Source organism: Kogia breviceps, chromosome 1 (assembly GCF_026419965.1).
Source record: "Kogia breviceps isolate mKogBre1 chromosome 1, mKogBre1 haplotype 1, whole genome shotgun sequence".
NCBI classification, from domain to species: Eukaryota; Metazoa; Chordata; class Mammalia; order Artiodactyla; family Physeteridae; genus Kogia; species Kogia breviceps.
Window position 1 is genome coordinate 50,218,937 of NC_081310.1, and position 23,971 is coordinate 50,242,907.

Here is a 23,971-nt window from a genome sequence, read left to right on the forward strand (position 1 = left end):
CCACTGTTATGGTCAAGTAGAACTTAGCTCTGATATTCAAAAATGGTTCAATATAATATAACCTATTTAGTTTGCCATGCAAAAATATCAAGGAAAAACATCTCATGATTATCGTCACCAAAAGACATCTGATAAATTTACACAACCATCAAGATTTTTAAAGTCAATAAAATAGGAATAAGTAGACATTCAACATGGGAAACATATGCATAACGTATGAGCCTAAAAGCCAGTATCATACTCAGTGAAGAAACAAAAAAATACCCCTATTTAGATCTGAAACAAGACAAGAATGTCCATTATCACTAGTATTACATAATATGAGGACAAAAGCAGTGTAAATTGGGAAAGGAGACAGTAACATTATCATTAATTGCAGATAATGAGTTTATATAGGCGGAAAACTAAAAAGAAATGCCTATTAAAAGAAGTCTTGGGTATAAAATTATATTCCTAGGTATAAAATTAAGAAAGAAATCAACACTCTCTACTCAAATCATCACCACCAGTTATAAGATTTAACAGAAGAAAAGTCCGCCTTCATAATAGAAACAATAAAATACTAAATATAAACTTAGTGAGAAATGTTCTATACATATACTAGTACATATTCTATGTTGTTAATAGTATAAATGTTTGAAATTGCCAGTATTGACAATTCTTTAAGTTGAAAAAAAGAAGTCACTTTTACACAATTTAAGGTAATATGTATGGAAGATCTGAAAACCACATACTGAAGTGGCAAAAAAGAAAACTTAAAAAATTAGATAGATTGACTCTAAACTTTATATAAACAGAATAGTCAAGAAGATTTTAATGTGGGAAAATTAGACATCTAAGAAACCACAATAGGGAGAAGTCTGGAGCTGCCGAAGAGGCAAGAGACCTTTTCCTCCCTCTTTGCTGCCTGGGCGCGAGGAGAGGGGATTAAGTGCGCCGCTTAAAGGAGCCCTAGAAGCGGGCGCGGAGCTGCCGAAGAGACAAGAGACTTTTTCTTGCCTCTTTGCTTCCTCGGGTGTGAGGTGAGGGGATTAAGAGCACCGCGTAGAGGAGCTCCAGAAACGGGCGCGAGCCGCGGCTGTCGGCACGGACAGTAGAGACGGGTGTCGGACGCTAAGGTTGCTGCTGCCACCACCAAGAGGCCTGTGTGTGAGCACAGGTCACTCTCCACACCGGCCCTCCCGGGAGCCCGTGCAGTCCGCCACTGCCGGGGTCCCGGGATCCAGGGACAGCTTCCCCGGGAGAACACACGGCGCACCTTGGGCCTGTGCAGCGTCACGTCGGCCTCTGCCGCCGCGGACTCGCCCCGCCCCCGTGCCACTCCCTCCCCCCAGCCTGAGTGAACTGGAGCCCCCGAATCAACTGCTCCTTTAACATCGTCCTGTCTGAGCGAAGGGCAGTCGCCCTCGGACAACCTACACGCAGAGGCGGGACCAAGTCCAAAGCTGAACCCCAGGAGCTGTGCGAACAGAGAAGAGAGGGGGAGGTCTCTCCCAGCAGCCTCAGAAGCGGCGGATTAAAGCTCCACAATCAACTTGAAGTGCCCTGCATCTGTTGAAAACCTGAATAGACAACGAATCATCCCAAGTTGAGGAGGTGGACTTTGGGAGCAAGATATACTATTATTTTCCCCTTTTTTTTCTTTTTGTGAGTGTGTATGTGTGTGCTGCTGTGTGAGATTTTGTCTGTATAGCTTTGCTTGCACCATTTGTCCTAGGGTTAGACCAACCCATTTTTCTGTTTTTTTTTTTTGTTGTTGTTGTTGTTGTTTTTTTTTTTAAGGAAATTTTTCTTCTTAATAATTATTTTTTATTTTAATAACTATACTTTATACTACTCTGTCTTCTCCCTTTCTTTCTTCCTTTCTTCTTTCCTTTCTTCCCTCCTTCCCTCCTTTCTTCCTTCCTTCCCCCCTTCTTTCCTCCCTTCCTCTCTTCCTTCCTCCCTTTCTTCCTCTGCACCTTCCTTCCTTCCTTTCTTGCTTCCTTCCTTTCTTCCTTCCTTCCCTCCCTCCCTCCTTCCTTCCTTTTCTTTCTTCTCTATTTATTCTACCTTTTATTTTGAGCCGTGTGGATTAAAGGTTCTTGGCGCCCCAGCCAGGCACCAGGGCGGTGTCCCTGAGGTGGGAGAACCAACCTCAAGACACTAGTCCACAAGAGACCTCCGAGCTCCACGTAATATCAGACGGCGAAAATCTCCCAGAGACCTTCATCTCAACACCAAGACCCAGCTTCACTCAAGGACCAGCAAAGAACAGTGCTGGACACCCTATCCCCAACAAAGAGTAAGACAGGTCTACAGCCCCATCCATTAGCAGAGAGGCTGCCTAAAATCATAATAAGGTTACCAACATCCCCAAACACACCACCAGACGAGGACCTGCCCACCAGAAAGACAAGATCCAGCCTCATCCACCAGAACAGAGGCACTAGTCCCCCCAACCAGGAAACCGGCTCAACCCACTGAACCAACCTCAGCCACTGGGGACAACCACCAAAAACAGAGGGACCTACGAACCTGCGGCCTGCAAAAAGGAGATCCCAAACACAGTAAGATAAGCAAAATGAGAAGACAGAAAAACACACAGCAGATGAAGGAGCAAGATAAAAACACACCAGACCTAACAGATGAAGAGGTAATAGCCAATCTACCTGAAAGAGAATTTAGAATAATGATGGTGAAGATGATGCAAAATCTTGGAAATAGAATAGACAATTTGCAAGAAACAGTTAACAGGGACCTAGAAGAAATAAAGAGGAAGCAAGCAACGATGAGCAACACAATAAATGAAATTAAAAATACTCTAGATGGGATCAATAGCAGAATAACTGAGGCAGAAGGACAGATAAGTGACCTGGAAGATAAAATAGTGGAAATAACTACTGCAGAGCAGAAGAAAGAAAAAAGAATGAAAAGAACTGAGGACAGTCTCAGAGACCTCTGGGACAACATTAAACGCACCAACATTCGAATTATAGGGGTCCCAGAAGAAGAAGAGAAAAAGAAAGGGACTGAGAAAATATTTGAAGAGATTATAGTTGAAAACTTCCCTAATATAGGAAAGGAAATAGTCAATCAAGTCCAGGAAGCACAGAGAGTTCCATACAGGATAAACCCAAAGAGAAACACGCCAAGACACATAATAATCAAACTGTCAAAAATTAAATACAAAGAAAACATATTAAAAGCAGCAAGGGAAAAACAACAAATAACACACAAGGGAATCCCCATAAGATTAACATATGATCTTTCAGCAGAAACTCTACAAGCCAGAAGGGAGTGGCAGGACATATTTAAAGTGATGAAGGAAAAAAACCTACAACCAAGATTACTCTACCCAGCAAGGATCTCATTCAGATTTGATGGAGAAATTAAAACCTTTACAGACAAGCAAAAACTGAGAGAGTTCAGCACCACCAAACCAGCTCTACAACAAATCCTAAAGGAACTTCTCTAGGCAAGAAACACGAGAAGGAAAAGACCTACAAGAACAACCCGAAACAATTAAAGTAAATGGTAATAGGAACATACATATCGATAATTACCTTAAATGTAAATGGATTAAATGCTCCCACCAAAAGACACAGACTGGCTGAATGGATACAAAAACAAGACCCATATATATGCTGTCTACAAGAGACCCACTTCAGACCTAGGGACACATACAGACTGAAAGTAAGGGGATGGAAAAAGATATTTCATGCAAATGGAAATCAGAAGAAAGCTGGAGTAGCAATTCTCATATCAGACAAAATAGACTTTAAAATAAAGACTATTACAAGAGACAAAGAAGGACACTACATAATGATCAAGGGATCAATCCAAGAAGAAGATATAACAATTCTAAATATTTATGCACCCAACATAGGAGCACCTCAATACATAAGGCAAATACTAACAGCCTTAAAAGGGGAAATCGACAGTAAAACAATTATAATGGGGGACTTTAACACCCCACTTTCACCAATGGACAGATCATCCAAAATGAAAATAAATAAGGAAACACAAGCTTTAAATGATACATTACACAAGATGGACTTAATTGATATTTATAGGACATTCCATCCAAAAACAACAGAATACACATTTTTCTCAAGTGCTCATGGAACATTCTCCAGGATTGATCATATATTGGGTCACAAATCTAGCCTGGGCAAATTTAAGAAAATTGAAATCGTATCAAGTATCTTTTCCGACCACAACGCTATGAGACTAGATATCAATTATAGGAAAAGATCTGTAAAAAATACAAACACATGGAGGCTAAACAATACACTACTTAATAACGAAGTGATCACTGAAGAAATCAAAGAGGAAATCAAAAAATACTTAGAAACAAATGACAATGGAGACACAACGACCCAAAACCTATGGGATACAGCAAAAGCAGTTCTAAGAGGCAAGTTTATAGCAATACAATCATACCTTAAGAAACAGGAAACATCTCGAATAACCAACCTAACTTTGCACTTAAAGCAATTAGAGAAAGAAGAACAAAACCCCCCAAAATTTAGCAGAAGGAAAGAAATCATAAAGATCAGATCAGAAATAAATGAAAAAGAAGTGAAGGAAACAATAGCAAAGATCAATAAAACTAAAAGCTGGTTCTTTGAGAAGATAAATAAAATTGATAAACCATTAGCCAGACTCATCAAGAATAAAAGGGAGAAGACTCAAATCAATAGAATTAGAAATGAAAAAGGAGATATAACAACTGACACTGCAGAAATACAAAAGATTATTAGAGATTACTACACGCAACTATATGCCAATAAAATGGACAACCTGGAAGAAATGGACAAATTTTTAGAAATGCACAACCTGCCGAGACTGAACCAGGAAGAAATAGAAAATATGAACAGACCAATCACAAGCACTGAAATTGAAACTGTGATTAAAAATCTTCCAGCAAACAAAAGCCCAGGACCAGATGGCTTCACAGGCGAATTCTATCAAACATTTAGAGAAGAGCTAACACCTATCCTTCTCAAACTCTTCCAACAGATAGCAGAGGGAGGAACACTCCCAAACTCATTCTATGAGGCCAACATCACCCTGATACCAAAACCAGACAAAGACGTCACAAAGAAAGAAAACTATAGGCCAATATCACTGATGAACATAGATGCAAAAATCCTCAACAAAATATTAGCAAACAGAATCCAACAGCACATTAAAAGGATCATACACCATGATCAAGTGGGGTTTATCCCAGGAATGCAAGGATTCTTCAATATACGCAAATCAATCAACGTGATACACCATATCAACAAACTGAAGGAGAAAAACCATATGATCATCTCAATAGATGCAGAGAAAGCTTTTGACAAAATTCAACACTCATTTATGATAAAAACCTTGCAGAAAGTAGGCATACAGGGAACTTTCCTCAACATAATAAAGGCCATATATGACAAACCCACAGCTAGCATCGTTCTCAATGGTGAAAAACTGAAACCATTTCCACTAAGATCAGGAACAAGACAAGGTTGCCCACTCTCACCACTCTTATTCAACATAGTTTTGGAAGTTCTAGCCACAGCAATCAGAGAAGAAAAAGAAATAAAAGGAATCCAAATAGGAAAAGAAGAAGTAAAGCTGTCACTGTTTGCAGATGACATGATACTATACATAGAGAATCCTAAGGATGCTACCAGAAAACTACTAGAGCTAATCAATGAATTTGGTAAAGTTGCAGGATACAAAATTAATGCACAGAAATCTCTGGCATTCTTATACACTAATGATGAAAAATCGGAGAGTGAAATTAAGAAAACACTCCCATTTACCATTGCAACAAAAAGAATAAAATATCTAGGAATAAACCTACCTAAGGAGACAAAAGACTTGTATGCAGAAAACTATAAGACACTGATGAAAGAAATTAAAGATGATACAAATAGGTGGAGAAATATACCATGTTCTTGGATTGGAAGAATCAACATTGTGAAAATGACTATACTACCCAAAGCAATCTACCGATTCAATGCAATCCCTATCAAATTACCACTGGCATTTTTTACAGAACTAGAACAAAAAATTTCACAATTTGTATGGAAACACAAAAGACCCCGAATAGCCAAAGCAATCTTGAGAACGAGAAATGGAGCTGGAGGAATTAGGCTCCCTGACTTCAGACTCTACTACAAGGCTACAGTAATCAAGACAATATGGTACTGGCACAAAAACAGAAATATAGATCAATGGAACAGGATAGAGAGCCCAGAGATAAACCCACACACATATGGTCACCTTATCTTTGATAAAGGAGGGAAGGATATACAGTGGAGAAGAGACAGCCTCTTCAATAAGTGGTGCTGGGAAAACTGGACAGCTACATGTAAAAGTATGAAATTAGAACAATCCCTAACACCACACACAAAAATAAACTCAAAATGGGTTAAAGACCTAAATGTAAGGCCAGACACTATCAAACTCTTAGAGGAAAACATAGGCAGAACACTCTATGACATAAATCACAGCAAGATCCTTTTTGACCCATCTCCTAGAGAAATGGAAATAAAAACACAAATAAACAAATGGGACCTAATGAAACTTAAAAGCTTTTGCACAGCAAAGGATACCATAAACAAGACCAAAAGACAACCCTCAGAATGGGAGAAAATATTTGCAAATGAAGCAACTGACAAAGGATTAATTTCCAAAATTTATAAGCAACTCATGCAGCTCAATAACAAAAAAACAAACAACCCAATCCAAAAATGGGCAGAAGAACTAAATAGACATTTCTCCAAAGAAGATATACAGATTGCTAACAAACACATGAAAGAATGCTCAACCTCATTAATCATTAGAGAAATGCAAATCAAAACTACAATGAGATATCATCTCACACCGGTCAGATTGGCCATCATCAAAAACTCTAGAAACAATAAATGCTGGAGAGGGTGTGGAGAAAAGGGAACCCTCTTGCACTGCTGGTGGGAATGTAAATTGATACAGCCGCTATGGAGAACAGTATGGAGGTTCCTTAAAAAACTACAAATAGAACTACCATATGACCCAGCAATCCCACTACTGGGAATATACCCTGAGAAAACCATAATTCAGAAAGACTCATGTACCAAAATGTTCATTGCAGCTCTATTTACAATAGCCAGGACATGGAAGCAACCTAAGTGTCCATCAACAGATGAATGGATAAAGAAGATGTGGCACATATATACAATGGAATATTACTCAGCCATAAAAAGAAATGAAACTGAGTTATTTATAATGAGGTGGATGGACCTGGAGTCTGTCATACAGAGTGAAGTAAGTCAGAAGGAGAAAAACAAATACCATATGCTAACACATATATATGGACTCTAAGGGAAAAAAATGTCATGAAGAGATTAGTGGTAGGACGGGAATAAAACACAGACTTACTCGAGCATAGACTTGAGGATATGGGGAGGGGGAGGGGTGGGCTGTGACGAAGTGGGGTGTGGCAGGGACATATATACACTATCAAATGTAAATTAGATAGCTGGTGGGAAGCTGCTGCATAGCACAGGGAGATCACCTCTGTGCTTTGTGACCGCCTGGGGGGGTGGGATAGGGAGGGTGGGAGAGAGGGTGATGCAAGAGGGAGGAGATGTGGGAGCATGTGTGTATGTATAACTGATTTAGTTTGTTGTAGAGGGAAAACTAACACACTATTGTAAAACAATTATACTCCAATAAAGATGTTAAAAAAATAAAATAAAATAAAAAATAAAGACAAGAGGATGTCAAAAAAAAAAAGAAACCACAATAATCACAACAATATGTTAGTGAGATGAGAGAGGAAAAGGGAATCCCCAGTGTGACTGGAAAGAGAATTCCTAGGATGACAGCTGTATGTACACAAAGAACAGAGGGCAACCATACTAAATTGGAGGTCATCAGAAACTCTGGAAGAGTCTTCTTTAGAAGGATGAAATTAACAGCACAACTGATGAGTCTGAAAATCTCAAGAACAGATTTACATAACTGGCAAATAATTTGTAATTAAACAGAAAAACAAGCAAACATAACAAGTCAAATATTAGTACCACGAAAAAGGAAAAGTAGAACAGAAAAGGGAAAAGTAATCATGTTTTATTACACAGCTTAGTTGTATCATTTATAGTCATAATATAAACACTGAATACTGATCTATCCCAAATTATGACTAAACTGTATTAACTAGTGCTTAAGAGAATCTGATCATCTGTAGTAAAATACCTAAAACTGACATTAAAGCAATTATTTTAGAGACAAAGAGGTAAACATAAAATTCATCAGCCAAGAGATAAAAGTGGTTTCCTTGAAAGAAATAATGGGGAAAGAGGGATGAGGGAATGGCTTATTTGCAAAAGCAAACAAACAAAATCCTTTTAGAGCTATCTGACTTTTTGATATGAATACATCATTTTGATAAAAATTAAAACCAAAAAAAAAGAGAAAAGCAAAGTACATAATAATATATGCATATAGTGTGCTACCATGTGTGCATATGTGTACTAAAGGCACCTGTATGTGCATAAATTTCTCTGGAAGAATTAAAAAGAAAAAAAAGCACCACCTTGGTTGCCTCCAGGGTAGAAAACTGAGTGACTGGGTGACAGGATAATAGATGGATAATCTTCACTCTATAATACTCTATGTCTTTTGAACCACAAGAACATATTACTTGTTCAAAATTTCATACAGATATATCATTATTTACTGAATATTTCTTTACTGATAGACTTTTGCATTGTTTCTCAGCTGTGTGTGTGTACACATGTGCGTTTGTAGGTGCATTTGTGAGTGTATATATACACAAATTTGGGACAGCAAAAAGTTTCAGATATTCAAAACTGTGGGTGTTAGAATTTTGGAGATTATGCCTCCTTATTTTCTATATTCCTTTCTATACTTTCTGAATTTCTACCATGAGCACATACTAGTTTTATCATCAAGAATTCTGCATGTGTATGTGTATATGTGTGTATAAATCCTAATATTCACAGTTAATGTGAAGATGGCCAAAAGACATTAAATCTCATGATCCTTACTTTTACCATCATATAATCAAATCCCATTATCCAAAGTTAGGAGTATTTTGGGTGAGATTGGCGTTTGAATCAGTGGACTCAGTAGACTGCCCTCCCCAATGTTAAGTGGGCATCATCTAATCCTTTGAGGGCCTGAATTGAACAAAAATCAGAAGAATTTGCCCTTTTTTCCTCTGCCTCACTATTTGAGCTGAGGCATCTCATCTCCTGCCCTTTAACTGGGATTTACATCTTCAGCTCTACTGGTTAACAGGCCTTCAGACTTGGCCTGAATTAACCACTGGTTTTCCTCGGTCTCCAGCTTTCAGATCGCAGACTGTGGGTCTTCTCAGCTCCCATAATCGTGTGACCCAATGCCTCATTTTATATATATGTGTGTGTGTATATATATATATATATAGATACATATATATGGTTGGTTCTATTTCTCTGATGAATGCGAATACACCTGACATTAATATAGACTACATTCTTTACCTATCTACCCTATTCCTACTCTTAATTACAGCTTTATCAATAGTATCACTTAAATACCTCTAACATATCAGTACCTATTTAAGGACAGATATTAATTAAGGAACAGACCTGTAAAGATAACCTTAATTTTGTGTATAAGAAAAAACCTAAAATAGATAAAATTTATCACCAACTAATAACTGTCAAGGAATTTTAAATCACCAAAGTAAAATGAAATACCCCAAACCCACTCCAACTCTACTGAAGAAGAATGAATCTCTATAATGGGGTCTTTACTTTCAACAAGTTCCCCCAGGTGAATTAGATATGCATGCCCCATCATTAAGAATCAGTGGGTCACATTACAATGGCTGAGGGCACTTTGTTGCATGATTAAATGGGTCTCATTCCATATTACTTAAGCAAGCTTCAAAAACTGTACTATGAAAATCCCAAGCCTGATGAGATGAGTTTCAAAACTTTTAAGAAGTTCAGCACCACAAATCACATCAAGATAAATGGCAGTCTGTGAACCTCTGACACTCTCCCTCAGTTCAAAATTAGTACTCCCCTTTACTATTTGTAAGTTGATTCTGTGCCATGTATATCCTCTCTTACACTTAAACTCTTTGAGAATCAATTCCATATTCCTAACTATTGATACTTTAGCCCCTCCCTACAAAGTCAAAACCTGCAAACATTATGTGCTTAATAAATATTTATTAAATGAATAAGGGCTCTGAGGGGAACTGTTTTGTAGCAAGTAGCAGAAAAAATTAGGTCACTTTTCATTCCTCTTCCCATCAGCCCCATCACCTCCACCACTACCACTCCCCAACTCACCCACCCATCCACCACCCTCTCACACACACATAAACTCAAAAAATAGAATCTTGAAACTAAGAGGACATTTATCCCTTTTTGCCAATTCCTACCCCAAAACGTGGCATGGATTCACCAACTCATATAGAAAGGTATTAACTTTCAGAGTAAATGTAATTAAAAGTCTTGTAAAATTCACATTTGAGTATCATTTAGGATAGCAACAGCTAACAACATTCGAAAGCCTGGAAACAAAATTATGCAGCAGAATAATCCTTTGGTTAAAGAGGAAACAATAGGGAACATTAAAAAACATTGTAGCAGAAGACTACAGGTTGAAATTGGTGGGATGCTGGTAAGACAGCAGCAGGAAAACTATGCTTCTGAGCACATTTGGAGACACTGAATACAAAACAACTAATATTTCAACTAAAGAAGATAAAGGACTGTAAATCTAAAGAAAAAAGGAAGACTGTAAGGACAGAAATCACTGAAATAAAAAACAAAACCAAAAAAAGCAAAGAAGATTAAGAAAACCAAAAGTTAGGGGCTTCCCTGGTGGCACGGTGGTTGAGAGTCCGCCTGCCGATGCAGGGGACATGGGTTCGTGCCCGGGTCCAGGAAGATCCCACATGCCGCGGAGTGGCTGAGCCAGTGAGCCATGGCGGCTGAGCCTGCACATCCCGAGCCTGTGCTCCGCAACAGGGGAGGCCACAACAGTGAGAGGCCCACGTACCACAGGAAAAAAAAAAAAAAAAGAAAACCAAAAGTTAGTTCTTTGACGAACATATTAAAAAGATAAACCTCTGGAAAAACCGATAAAGGAGAGTTGGTGACATGAATTAACAAAATATGTTCTTAAAGCATGAAATAACCACAAACAAAACAGATTTTTTAAAATTATAAAATATTACCAGCTATATATACTAATATATTTGAAAACTCAGAAGAAATGGGTGTTTCTAGAAAAATAACAAAATTGGCACATTGTATACAAAAATTGGAATTAATTGATGATAATTAAAGAAATTTGAGTAGATTAATCAACACCATACACAGAGAAAAAGGAAATCCCACTTTTTATTTGGAAATAATTTCAAACTTTCAGAAGAAATGCCAACATAGCACAAAGAACATCCACAAACCCTTTGCCCATATCAACATATTGTTAACATTTTGACCCACTGGTTCCATCATTTGCCATTTACTCCTGGCAAGCACATAGCCCTCCCTCTCTCCCCACTCCATGTAATTTATCTCTAAATATCTTCTGTATGTATTTCTTCAGAATAGGGATATTCTCTTACACAACCATGCCACAATTATTAACCTCAGTAAATGTTACACTGACACAATAATCTATGTCCCCAGTAGTGTCCTAACAGCATTCCACCTCTCCCCACCTCAAGTACAGAATCGAGTGTAAGATCATATCCTGCATTTTTCATGTGCCTTCAGCCTCCTTTAACCTGGAATAGTTCTTGGCCTTTACCTTATGCGGCACTGACATTTTGAAGGACATAGTCCTTTTATTTTGAAATAATATGGTCCTTTTTTGAGGTTTGTCTGTTGTTTCATCATGACTAGATTCAGGTTATGTATTCCTGGCTGGAAGCCTTCATAAGCGATGTTGTGTCTTTCTCAGGGTATTATATCCAGAAGCATACGATATCCATCTGTTTCTGTGCTTGCAATTCCACTTTTAGGTACTTCTTAGAGAAATGAAAACTATGTGTACAAAAATGTCCCCTGTAGCTTTTACTCCTAATAGCCAAAAACTGGAAGCAGCCCAGATGTTCAACAGGAGAATGTAAACAAACTGTAGGATATTCATACAATGTACTACTTCTCACAATAAAAAGGAATGAATTACTAATGAATGAAACAAGATAGATAAATCTTGGAAGCATTACACTGAGTTAAAGAAGCCAGACACCAGAATAAATACTGTATAATTCCATTTAAATAAAGTTCCAGAATTAGCAAAACTATCCATGGTGATAGAAATCAAATCACCGGTTGCTTCAGGGAATTCGGTAGAATGGGACATGAAAAAACATTCTGGAGTGATGGAAATGTTCTGTATCTTGATGGGGTGTGAGTTACACAGATGTATGCATTTGTCAAAACTGATCCAACTATATAGTTGATAACATGTGCATTTCACTGTATGTAAATTATTTCAATTTAAAAATATAAGAAGCAAAAAAGTCAGTATTTTCCTCCCCAGCAATAACAAAATAGAAAATAAACTATTAGCAATAACAAAAATTATAAAATAATTTATAGAAATTAACCTTAAAAATTACACAAACTTGGGCTTCCCTGGTGGCGCAGTGGTTGGGAGTCCGCCTGCCGATGCAGGGGACACGGGTTCGTGCCCCGGTCCGGGAGGATCCCACATGCTGCGGAGCGGCTGGGCCCGTGAGCCATGGCTGCTGAACCTGTGCGTCCGAAGCCTGTGCTCCGCAACGGGAGAGGCCACAACAGTGAGAGGCCCGCGTACCACAAAAAAAAAAAAAAAATTACACAACCACTTATAGAGAAAAAGTGTTAACTCTAATAATGACCATGAAATGAAGAGACAAATAAATGAAGATCTAATATGTTCACGGGTAGAATGCTACTGACAGCAGAGTAAAGACAGCAATTCTCCCCAAAGTAATTCATCACTCAAATATAACTCCTATCAAAATACCTGAAGGGGGACTTCCCTGGTGGTCCAGTGGTTGAGAATCCACCTTCCAATGCAGGACATGCAGGTTCAATCCCTGGTCGGGGAACTAAGATCCTATACGCCAAGGGCAACTAAGCCCACATGCTGCAACTACTGAGCCCACATGCTGCAACTACTGAGCCCACATGCTGCAACTACTGAGCCCGCACGCTGGAACGAAAGATCCTGCATGCTGCAACTAAGACCCGACGCAGCCAAAAAAAAAAAAGACAACAAAAAAACCTGAAGGATCCTTACTGTATAGGACAGGAAACTCTACTCAACACTCTGTAATAACCCATATGGGAAAAGAATCTGACAAGAATAGATATATGTATATGTATAACTGAATCACTTTGCTGTACACCTGAAACTAACACAACATTGTAAATCTACTATACTCCAATATAAAATAAAAATTAAAAGAAAATCCTAAAGACAAAAACAAACAAAAAAACCTGAAGGATCCTAATTTTCTAAATATGATATGGAAAAACTGGTCTTAGAATAACTATATTAACAAAAAAAAGTGAAGACAAGTGTTTCACCTTGCCAGACAATTAAGATTCACTACAAAACCACCTAATTTGTCTATAGTACTGGGATCGCAAAAGACAAGCAACTGGAACAAATACTCTCAAATGCATTTGTTGGCATAAAGTCTCTCATTAGAAGCAGCCTGCACACAAAGGGCTCAATAAATACCCGTTGAATGAATGAATAAAGGATATTAGGCCTTCCTGAGGCATCTGCCACATCATTAACTACGTAGAATTCACTTAATGATGATTCTAGTACCTAAAACAAACTTCTAAAAAAGTGTTCAGTGGAAAAAAGTAGGAAAAAGAATGAGATTAACAGCATTATACCCTGTATGTAAATTTAAAAACATATAAACAAAACATTATTTTGGAAGAAAACACAAATATATGAAGTAAATACATGAAGGTCGACTGGCAAAACATCAAATATACTCTAAGGTAAATACCTAACATGGGGGAGATAGGAGTGAAAATGAAGATAGAAGAAGATAAAAGAGTAATGATGTAAAATGGAGGAAAAAGGGGGACCCATACAGAAGGTGGCATAAACAGAGTATGATCAATCCAATCCTAAATATCTGATGTCTCTAGAAGAAAACAGTCTTTTTTTTAAGTGTGTCAGGCAGTTTAGATTAAAATATTAATCTAACTTTAACAAATAAACTAAAGCTCAGGAGTTAACTGGCCCAAAGTCACTCAATTTGTGACTACAAATCTAGACTTACCTCTCCAAAGCCTACGATCTTTCTGTAGTGCTACATTTCTTATTTAATACTCCAGTCAATAGATAAATGAAAAGAAAGGTGAGAAAATAACACTAATCCATTCCCTGAAGAACTGATGATGTTAGTCATGGCTAGTTACAGCAGAACATAAAAATATAAGAACTATTACAAAGGAGGGGCAATATTTACCTCTTGACTTAGAAAGCAGCCACAAGAGATAAATACAAAGGCTTTGTAGTATAGTGGCTAGGGCAAGGACTTCAGAGTCAAAAGACGCATGTGTTAATCCCAGGTGCATTCTCTTGGTCAAATTACAAAACCTGCATGTCTCCACTGTAAAATGGGAAAATGTGTTTAGCCCGGCACAGAATATGCACTCAATTGTTAGCAGTTGTTATCAGCTACTATCCTTATCTTCTTTCATTTACCAAATTCCAGAGTAGTGTAAACAGTTGTCCCTAGGTATCTTGGTTCCAGGACCCCCTGCAGATAGCAAAATCCACAGATGCTCAAGTCCCTTGCAGTCGGCCCTCAGTATCCCTCCTCAAATCGAAATAGGTTGAATGGTTTGAAACATACAATTATGAGGCTACTCCAGCTTCCTGTACCCCTTCTGGCTGCGAAACAAATGTGTATGAGCTCACACTTAACCACTCTCAAAATACCTTCTATTTCCACTCACAAAAACTTATCAATCACCTCTCTCTTTTGAAAACAATGCTCTTTTCTCAATTTTCAAGCTTTTCAGGTTACCTGAGACTTTTATATTGCTGACCATTCAAATGACCTCCTTAAACCTCTTTCTACCTTCCCTAGTTTCCACTCTCAGAGCTTTACTTTGCTTGTCACCTTTGTTTGTTCAAAGTATCTGCAGAAACTCCATGTTCTGTTTCAAAAATGATCCCCTCTATGAGGACAGCTCCAGCCCAAATCTCATTTTCACTGAAGTCTGCATTTAACTGCCTATATAACATTTCCACTAGGATATTCTACTCGCCTCAACTAACATCTCCTTCTCCTTTAAAACTCTTTGCAACTCTTCCAGTTCTTTTTTTAACACCTCCAATTCCCCTAGTTGCCCAAGTTAAAAGAAAAAAAATTAACTCCTCTTCTCTTTGAACTTTACTTCACAGATTCATCATTTTAGACCCTAGAATTTATTCTCTCAACCACAGTAGGCTCCAAGAAAGCAGCTACTTTTTCTGTTTTGCCCACCAGAATCTTGCACAGAAGGCAGCACATAGAAAAGCCTCAGTAAACATCTCTTGACCTTGAGATGGACAACAGAAAGGTGGTGTTGAAGACCAAGAGCTGGTTAGAGGCACACTAAAACCCAGTTCTGAATCGTAACCCAATGCTGTTTCTACTGTACTGCACTGCCAACTTGCCAACCTATCACCAAACCAGATCATTTACTTCCTCAAAATCTCTGCTCAAGGAACCCTCTTCATTTCTACTGCCAAGTTAAGTCCTTGTTATGAAAACGTCAACTATTCCAATTGCTTTTCATTTAGAATTCATCCCTCCAGCCTTTCTCCTGTAACACAATGATGTCAAAATAACACTCTCCAAACACCATTTCTCTTGCTGTATCTTTACTGCCTTACTCCCTGGTTTAGCTTGCAAAACCCATCACAATTTCCAGAATACACTCAGCCCTCCGCATCCACGGGTTCCACATCTGGGTAGAGGGAGGGCTGAGTGTACTACGCCATTTTACACAACAGACTTGAGCATCCAAGGTCGGGTCCTGGAACCAATCCCCCACGGATACCAAGGGATGAGTTTAGCTTTTATTTTCTACTCAGGCTTGTCTGCTTACTATCACTTCCACTCATATCAAGTACATCGTCTCTTTTACTCATAACCTTTCTCATTTCTCCTGACAGTTAAGTACTATCTGCCCACTGCAGGCAGGCAAACAGACACAAAAACTAGGGAAAGGCCACTATTCATATTAGCAGAACCAGTGTATCTTATTTCAGTTCATGAAGCACCTGTATTCCACAGAAGTAAGGTATATGAACCACACATGTCATTTCTCTTAAAACCAAGTCTTCCTTGACAACTCCAGTCCAGTTTTTTTCCCTTTTTTAAGAAACTACTAAACAATTCAGCTCTTTGTATTGTTCACTAATGTTCAAATCAGATATCTTAGAATGTTAAAAGTGCAAAAGAAAAATCTCAGAATTCATTTAATTTAGCAGTAATGACTGGAATGCACAAGAGTATCCCAAACTTAACCAAATCTCCAAGGTAAGTGCCGTAGGCATGTATTTTTTTTCAAAGCTTTAAATAATTCTATTATTCATTCCTTGTACAGCCAATCCAGTCATCCCCATTTTTTAGATAAGAAAATTGACAAAGAAAGAAAAGGTAGAGAAACTTGCCTAAGGCCACCTCCCAGCCTACAGGCAGCAAAGAGTAGTGGTTAAGAGAACAGGCTCAGACTACTTAAATTCCAGCTCACTGCTTACTGAGAATTTAGGCAAGTTGGTTAATTTCTTTGTATCTTTCTTAATCTCTTTAAAATGGTGTGTCTATCTCAAAAGAGTTTAATTAGGACAAAATGAGTTAGTGTATATAAAGCACTTAGAACAGAAATAAGTGACCAGAAAAGCTGCTCAACATCACTATTAGAGAAATGCAAATCTAAACTCCAATGAGGTATCACCTCACACCAGTTAGAATGGGCATCATCAGAAAATCTACAAACAAATGCTGGAAAGGGTGTGGAGAAAAGGGAACGCTCTTGCACTATTGGTGGGAATGTAAATTGATATAGCCACTATGGAGAACAGTATGGAGGTTCCTTAAAAAACTAAAAATAGGGCTTCCCTGGTGGCGCAGTGGTTGAGAGTCCGCCTGCCGATGCAGGGGACACGGGTTCGTGCCCCGGTCCGGGAAGATCCCACATGCCGCGGAGAGGCTGGGCCCGTGAGCCATGGCCGCTGAGCCTGCGCCCCGCAACCGGAGAGGCCACAGCAGTGAAAGGCCTGCGTACCGCAAAAAAAAAAAAAAAAAAAAAAACTAAAAATAGAATTACCATATGACCCAGCAATCCCACTACTGGGCATATACCCAGAGAAAACCATAATTCAAAAAGACAGATGCACCCCAACGTTCATTGCAGCACAATTTACAACAGCCAGGTAATGGGAGCCACCTAAATGCCCATCGACAGACGAAAGGATAAAGAAGATGTACATATATACAACAGAATATTACTCAGCCATAAAGAGAAACGAAATTGGCTCGTTTGTAGAGACGTGGATGGATCTGGAGACTGTCCTACAGAGCGAAGTTAAGTCAGAAAGAGAAAAACAAATATCGTATATTAACGCATATATGTGGCACATAGAAAAATGGTACAGATGAACCGGTTTGCAGGGCAGAAATAGAGACACAGATATAGAGAACAAAAAAACGTATGGACACCAAGGGGGGAAAGTGGCCACGGGTGGGGGTGGGGGTGGGGGTAAGAATTGGGCTATTGGGATTGACATGTATAAAATGGATAACTAATAAGAACCTGCTGTACAAAAAAATTTTTTAAAAAGAAATAAGTGCCCAATAAATGTTCACTGTTAATACTGGAAATAAAGGATTACAGCCAAGCTCTAACTTAGTTTCATGCCCTTTCCACTACACCAGTACCTACCTATATTTTGACAAGCAGCTTGTATACTCCTGAGGGCAGAGCTCAAGTCTCCTACTTCTTCAGCCACCCCCACCACACCAAATACATTTGTTGGCAACAAAATAATATGATATTTTGAACAGATGTATGGATTCCTACTTCTGAACTCTGATACCTCAGCCTAGGATCCTACTTCTGCCAAAGTATCTAGGATGAATGAATAATAAGAACTTACATAATAGGTCTTACTGTGAACAAAGCACTGTTTTAAGCACTTTACACACTTTCTCCTGTTATCCATTTCAAATACTCCATAACAAGAAATATAAAATAAGCTTAGTACTTATGAGCCATGTTAATGCTACAAAACATTTTCTACCAAAGCTAGGTGTTACTTTTACGGAAAATATAAAATAATTTTAACTAGTGATTCATTACAAAAACAAAGTCCTAAAATAAAACCAAATTTTCTTTCAAAAAACTCGGCATTTATGAAACTAGTCTATCGCAAAGGATTGACATTCCTGTATTTCCCTTCGAGTTTCTAAAGACCTTTTAAACTATTTTTGGTACCTATTTGTCAAATGTATGAGAACTGTTTGAATGTCAGGCTCTTCTCATTAGCTCCATATATGAGCTTCTCCAAGATGATCCTTTCGGGTTCAGGAAGAAAAAAATAGATTTTTTTTAGTCTTAAAAAATAAATTAAACCACTCTGGTGGGGGATGCTGATAATGGAGGAAGCCATGCATGTGTGGGCGCAAAGAGCAAGTACTAAAGGTAATCTCTGTACCTTCCGCTCAATTCTGCCATGAACCTAAAACCGCTCTAAAAAATAAAGGCTATTTTTTAATTAATTTCACTTTATCAAGATTAATATAAGGATTCACACTTGATCTGAAGGTCAGCTGGTCATAACAGCAGAGACTATATAGTCAGAAACCTGAGGAAAGAACAGAAGTTCACCAACAGTGGGCTTTACTTCCAGCACATTGTGAGGCACTGCAATTTACATGTGCTCAATGAAGCAAATTTAGGGATTATATTATTTAGTTTTAACTAAACTGACTCTCACAACATGGAGAAGTAGCTTTGAAAAATTTCCTGCAAAGACTGCAAAGATAATAATAATGCAAGCACAAGCCAACAAGAAAATAGCAGCGCTAAATACAAGCTATTATTCATCCACATTCTGATGTAAAATAAACTAGTCAGTCAATCACACACCTCTCACCAAACTACTACTTTTCAAAAAAGAACAAAAAGGTCTGTTAACATAAAGTATTAGACTGTTTATTTTCTTTCTCATCTTTCTTAATCATCTAATTTGTGTAATTTATTATGTATACCAATATGCTTTTAGTATACTAATATACTAATACCATATTTACACATGTATAAATCTTATAAACAATTAATTACTTATTAAAGATGCATGCACAATGCTTTTCTGATGGGGGGGATACAAAAAAATTTGAATATCCACCACTTAAGGCACTGACCAAGTCTTTTTTTTTCCTCTTTAGGGTGGTCATCAATCTACCTAGTTTGCCAGGACCAAGGGGGGTATGCTAGGCTGCATAATGGCCCCTCCAGAGATGTCTGAGTCCTAATTCCTGAATATGTTGCCTTACATGGTAAAAAGGTTTTTGCAGAAGTGATTAAGTTAAGGAATTTGAGATGGGGAGATAATCCTGGATTGTCTGGGTGGGCCCAATGTAATCATAAGCGTTCTTGTAAAAGGAGGCAGGAAGATCTGTCATTAGTAGATGTGAAGACTGAAGCAAGAGGTTGGAATAATCCAAGGAAGGAGCCAAAGAATACAAGCAGCCCCTAGAAGCTGAAAAAGTCAAGAAGCAGACTCTTCCCTTAGAGTCTCAAGAAGGAACCAGGCCTGCTGACACCTTGACTTTAGCCCAGTTAAGACTTATTTTGGACTTCTGACCCCCAAAACTGTAAGATATAAATGTGTGTTGTTTTAAGTCACTAAATTTTTGGTAACTTGTTACAGCAGCAATAGGAAACTCACATAGGGGATTCCTGGGACTTAGGACTTTCACTGCTAAAACCAGGATAAGTTGGTCACCCTATTTTCACATTTTCAATGCCCATAACAACATCTGTTACTTAATGAACATGAGAAAAACTTTTGTTGAATGACTTTATGATGAAACATATAATGTACCCTTACTATTTTATAAAGGTCTACCATATATGTTATCTCAGGTTATCCTCTTAACAACCCTGTGGGGTGTGAATGAATTAGTTTTCCCACTTTTAGGATATAAGGACTAAGGTTCAAAGAAATTACAAAACATGTCCAAGGATGCAGATCTAGTAAGTGATGGAGCCGTATCTACAATATAGGTTTCCTGACCTACAAAGGATTACAGCAGTCAGGATCCCATGAATCAGGCGGCCTAGGTTCAAATCCAAGTTCCAAAACTCAATAGCTGCTGTACCTTAGTCAAGTTATTTAACTTCTCTACTTCCTTAACTATAAAATGTAAAAGTAAATTATCAATAATACTAATAGGGTTGTTGTGAAGATTAAAGGTGCTAAAACGTGCAAAGTACACACCACAGGTTTGTCAGAGATAGTTGACAATAAATAATAGCTAGCATAATTATTCTTGCCACAGCTATAGTACAGTTATGCGTAAAATACTCTGTACTATTTGATAAAGAATCACATGAAGTATGCAAAAGGAAAAAATAGCAACCAGAATGAATAATAAGAAGGATAGGATGAGTCTTTTGTGAAAGTAATCTAAGGTTAGGACTCCAGGCTGGAAAGACAGAAGGAGAGGGGAGACATAAGCAAGATCTATAAATATGTGACAGTATAAATAAAGTGATTGCAAAATTCAGTAATATTGGTAGGATGAGGAGTTTAGAAACTTACAAACTATAGAGTATTATAGTATAAACACACAGCACTCATAAATCTACAAAATGGTATGGCTTAAAAAAGAAATGGATCACAAAATCTTGGAACACTTTATAAATGACAGAAACAAAAATGACTCTTTGCAAAACTTGTCAAACCCTACAAGGGCATTAGGCTAAGGGGGAATGGAGATGTTGAGAATGACCTAACAGACCATCTTGTAGCAAGAGTTAGATCTCCAGCTGAGTCAGTGACATAATTTCATTATTCCAATTTCCCAAGGAAGAACAGCCTCAAAAGACACAACGTACCCTTTGCCAATCACACCACATACCACTTCTCTTCCCCGATGTCATCATCACCCTTCCAAAAAATTCTCAAGCCTTAATATCCTATAATGTCTTTCCACGGCCTCAGTAAAGAACAATTAAAATATCTTAAAATTTGGCAGCCCAAACAAATCTCAAAACAAACTAACCCAACTGTTTCTTAAACAAAAGTTTCTTAAACTTTGCACTATTTACTTAATCCCTCAACATTCATTTTTCACTGTGAAAGTCAACAAACTACAGAACTTTATGACTATTATTTTCAGTACTAGGCTAACTGATTTTTCTTTTCCCCTAACAGGTCATGATCTCCTCACTACTTTCAATGTATAAAGTTGAGAAACCATACTGAGGTCAGCTTAAGCAAAAGACAGCCCGAAATTAAACAAAGTAATAGAAGCATGGTTAATTTAAATCTGCAAATGATTTTAACAACCACACTGTAATGCTTGATTTCACTGCCACCAGCCAATTAATTTTTTAAAAATCATGTTTAAGAGTAGAAACTTGCAACTGGTAGATAAGTTAGTCCTGGAGATCACAGTATAGTGAGTATAGACAACACTATTGTATTATAATTATCAACTTGCTAAGAGACCAGATCTTAATTATGCCCACCACAAAAAGAAATGATTATGTGATGTGACAGAGATGCTAACTATTGCTACAATGGTAACCATATTACATTATGTAAGTTCATCAAATCAACATGTTGTACACCTGAAATCTACACAATGTTATATGTCAAGTATATTGCAACTAAAAAAAAAAAAAAAATCAGAGATCCTGGTGTGTTTTAAACTTGAATGAAAAGTGTAACCTCTTTGCCCTCTCAACCATTTCAGAAAGTGATGAAGAATAACATGGCCTAAAGATGGGCAAGATCAAGTAGAAAGAGGAAAGAAAAAACATATATAACCTACAAACAACTAAACAGCCCCCCCAGAAAGAAGTGTATATATGAACACAAGGTTTCCGTATCTCATGTACAAATTTAAATTTAAAATGAGGTGAGTGGACTCATCTCCTACATGCACTTCTTGGTAACCAACATGATACTCAAAAGTAGGTGAGATAACATTGGTCTCATTAAAGGGTTCGGAATGAACGTCAAGAGGCCAAATTTCTTGTTCTCTAAAATGTCTATCAACCTGCCAATCAAATTCTTCAGCCAGGCAAGTGTTTTCTTCTCTTCTTATTTACATATTATTTTCTGTGAGCAACAACTCTACAACTTCAGTGTCTTTGGAATCCATTAGGCACCCACATAAATGAAAAAAATTTTTGGTGTTTTGCAGAAATAAGTTAAACAAAAAACTTAGTTTATCTAGATTTTAATATAACAGCAAATCACTTTGACTGAAGAAGCATCTTTACAGTCAGCAAATGTCACACATCTCTGAAGAAACTCCCTCGGAGGGCAGAATGGATTTTCCAAGTACAGTGGTAGCGATCCTTTGATTGACAAGCTTTCTCTTCTCCTTCAAAAAACCCCAAATGTGCCAGGTACTAACAGAAACTCCACAAACTTATAGACAAAGCACTCTTCCCGCCTTCAAAATGCAGGACGTATCCTTCCATTACTACGGGACATTATCCAAGCCACACTACCAGAAACCCCTGACACACTACATCCTAAGACACTGTCTGCTAAACAGCTTCTTATCATCTACCCCCTGAAAAAGTGCTTCATAACGCCTCCCAAAAGTCTCCAAGAACAGCAACCCCAAGTGTACCCGAGGCCAAAAACTAGGAGAGAAAGGTCCAGGAGAACCAGTGCTCGTACATTAGTCACCTTCACGACAAGTCACGTTTTTAAAATCGCCTGTCGGGAACACATCACATCCGACATACCTTATGCCCTTCCCACACCATGAAAACAAGTGGCTGCTACTAAGCCCGAGCAACTTACCCAGCCTCTATCTGAACACTTCCCACACACCCCACCACCACCAAGGGCCAGGGTAACCGGGTACAAAGGCACCCAGGCACCTCCCTCTCCCACTTAGTCTCTGTAAATTCCAAAACGCACCACGAAAACCTCCGCAGAGAGGGCTGCCAGGCCAGCCCGCCGAAGAGTCACGGAGTAATCGGTTTGTCGCCTCATAGGAGCCTTGGAGACCCGCACCCTAAAAGCCGGGATGATTTGGGGGTGTGACCTGGGCCGCTCCCTGCCCCCCTCTCCCCTCACGGGAAACTCCCGTGTGGTCGCGGCTACTCACCAGACCAGGGAACACAGAGAGAGGCAGGAGACCAGGGCCAAGGCCCGCCGGTACTTCTTCATCTTCTCCTCCTTCTTCCCCCTGCCAGAAGGCGGCACATCCTCTCGGCGGCTGCTACTGCCAAGGCCAAGATGGAGGAGCCGGAGCAGGAGAGCGAGGATGAGACCAAGAGTCCGAAGGGCTGCGGCGCTGGAGGAGCGGCTCCAGAACGGCTCGCGCGCTGGCCGCTCTCTCCCAGGGGCCCACAGCGGCGCCGACGGGTGCACTTCACAGGAGGCTTCTGGGTACCGCCGTTGCTGCCGCGGCCGCCGGCTCGTTCGCGCCCGCCTCCTCCAGCCGCCGCCGCCGCTGCCACCCCATATCCCCCCGGCCCTCCCCGGTTCTCGCTCCGTGCTGCCGGCGACCAACGGCCGCTGCGTACTAGCCTCTCAACAACCAATCACCGGCGGGGCCGCGACACCTCACACACCGCTGAGTTGGAAGAAGACGCGTCACCCACGTCCCGCGGCGCTCTCACCCCCCACTAGCCTCCGCGCGGGCCACGCCCCCTCCGACGTCTCAGGCGGTTGAGCCAGAGGGAGGAGGACAAAAAGCGAGAGAGGCTGG

The 23,971-nt window shown here is 39.1% G+C and overlaps 1 protein-coding gene across 4 annotated transcripts in view; it reads right to left on the reverse strand.

Annotated features, from left to right (window-relative positions):
• The window catches only part of SUCO (SUN domain containing ossification factor), an 82,812-nt gene extending 59,011 nt beyond the window's left edge, over positions 1 to 23,801 (reverse strand). For 2 of the 4 annotated variants that reach the window (XR_009338243.2, XM_059079534.2), the window contains exon 1: positions 23,366 to 23,801. Coding sequence is in view for 2 of the 4 variants with exons in the window: in XM_059079534.2 (XP_058935517.1) it covers positions 23,366 to 23,427 (62 nt within the window). In the remaining 2 variants the exon portion in view is untranslated. The remainder of the gene's footprint in view (positions 1 to 23,365) is intronic. The other 2 variants (XR_010840219.1, XM_067031522.1) reach the window with 1 other exon arrangement.
• Positions 23,802 to 23,971: the final 170 nt, after the last annotated feature.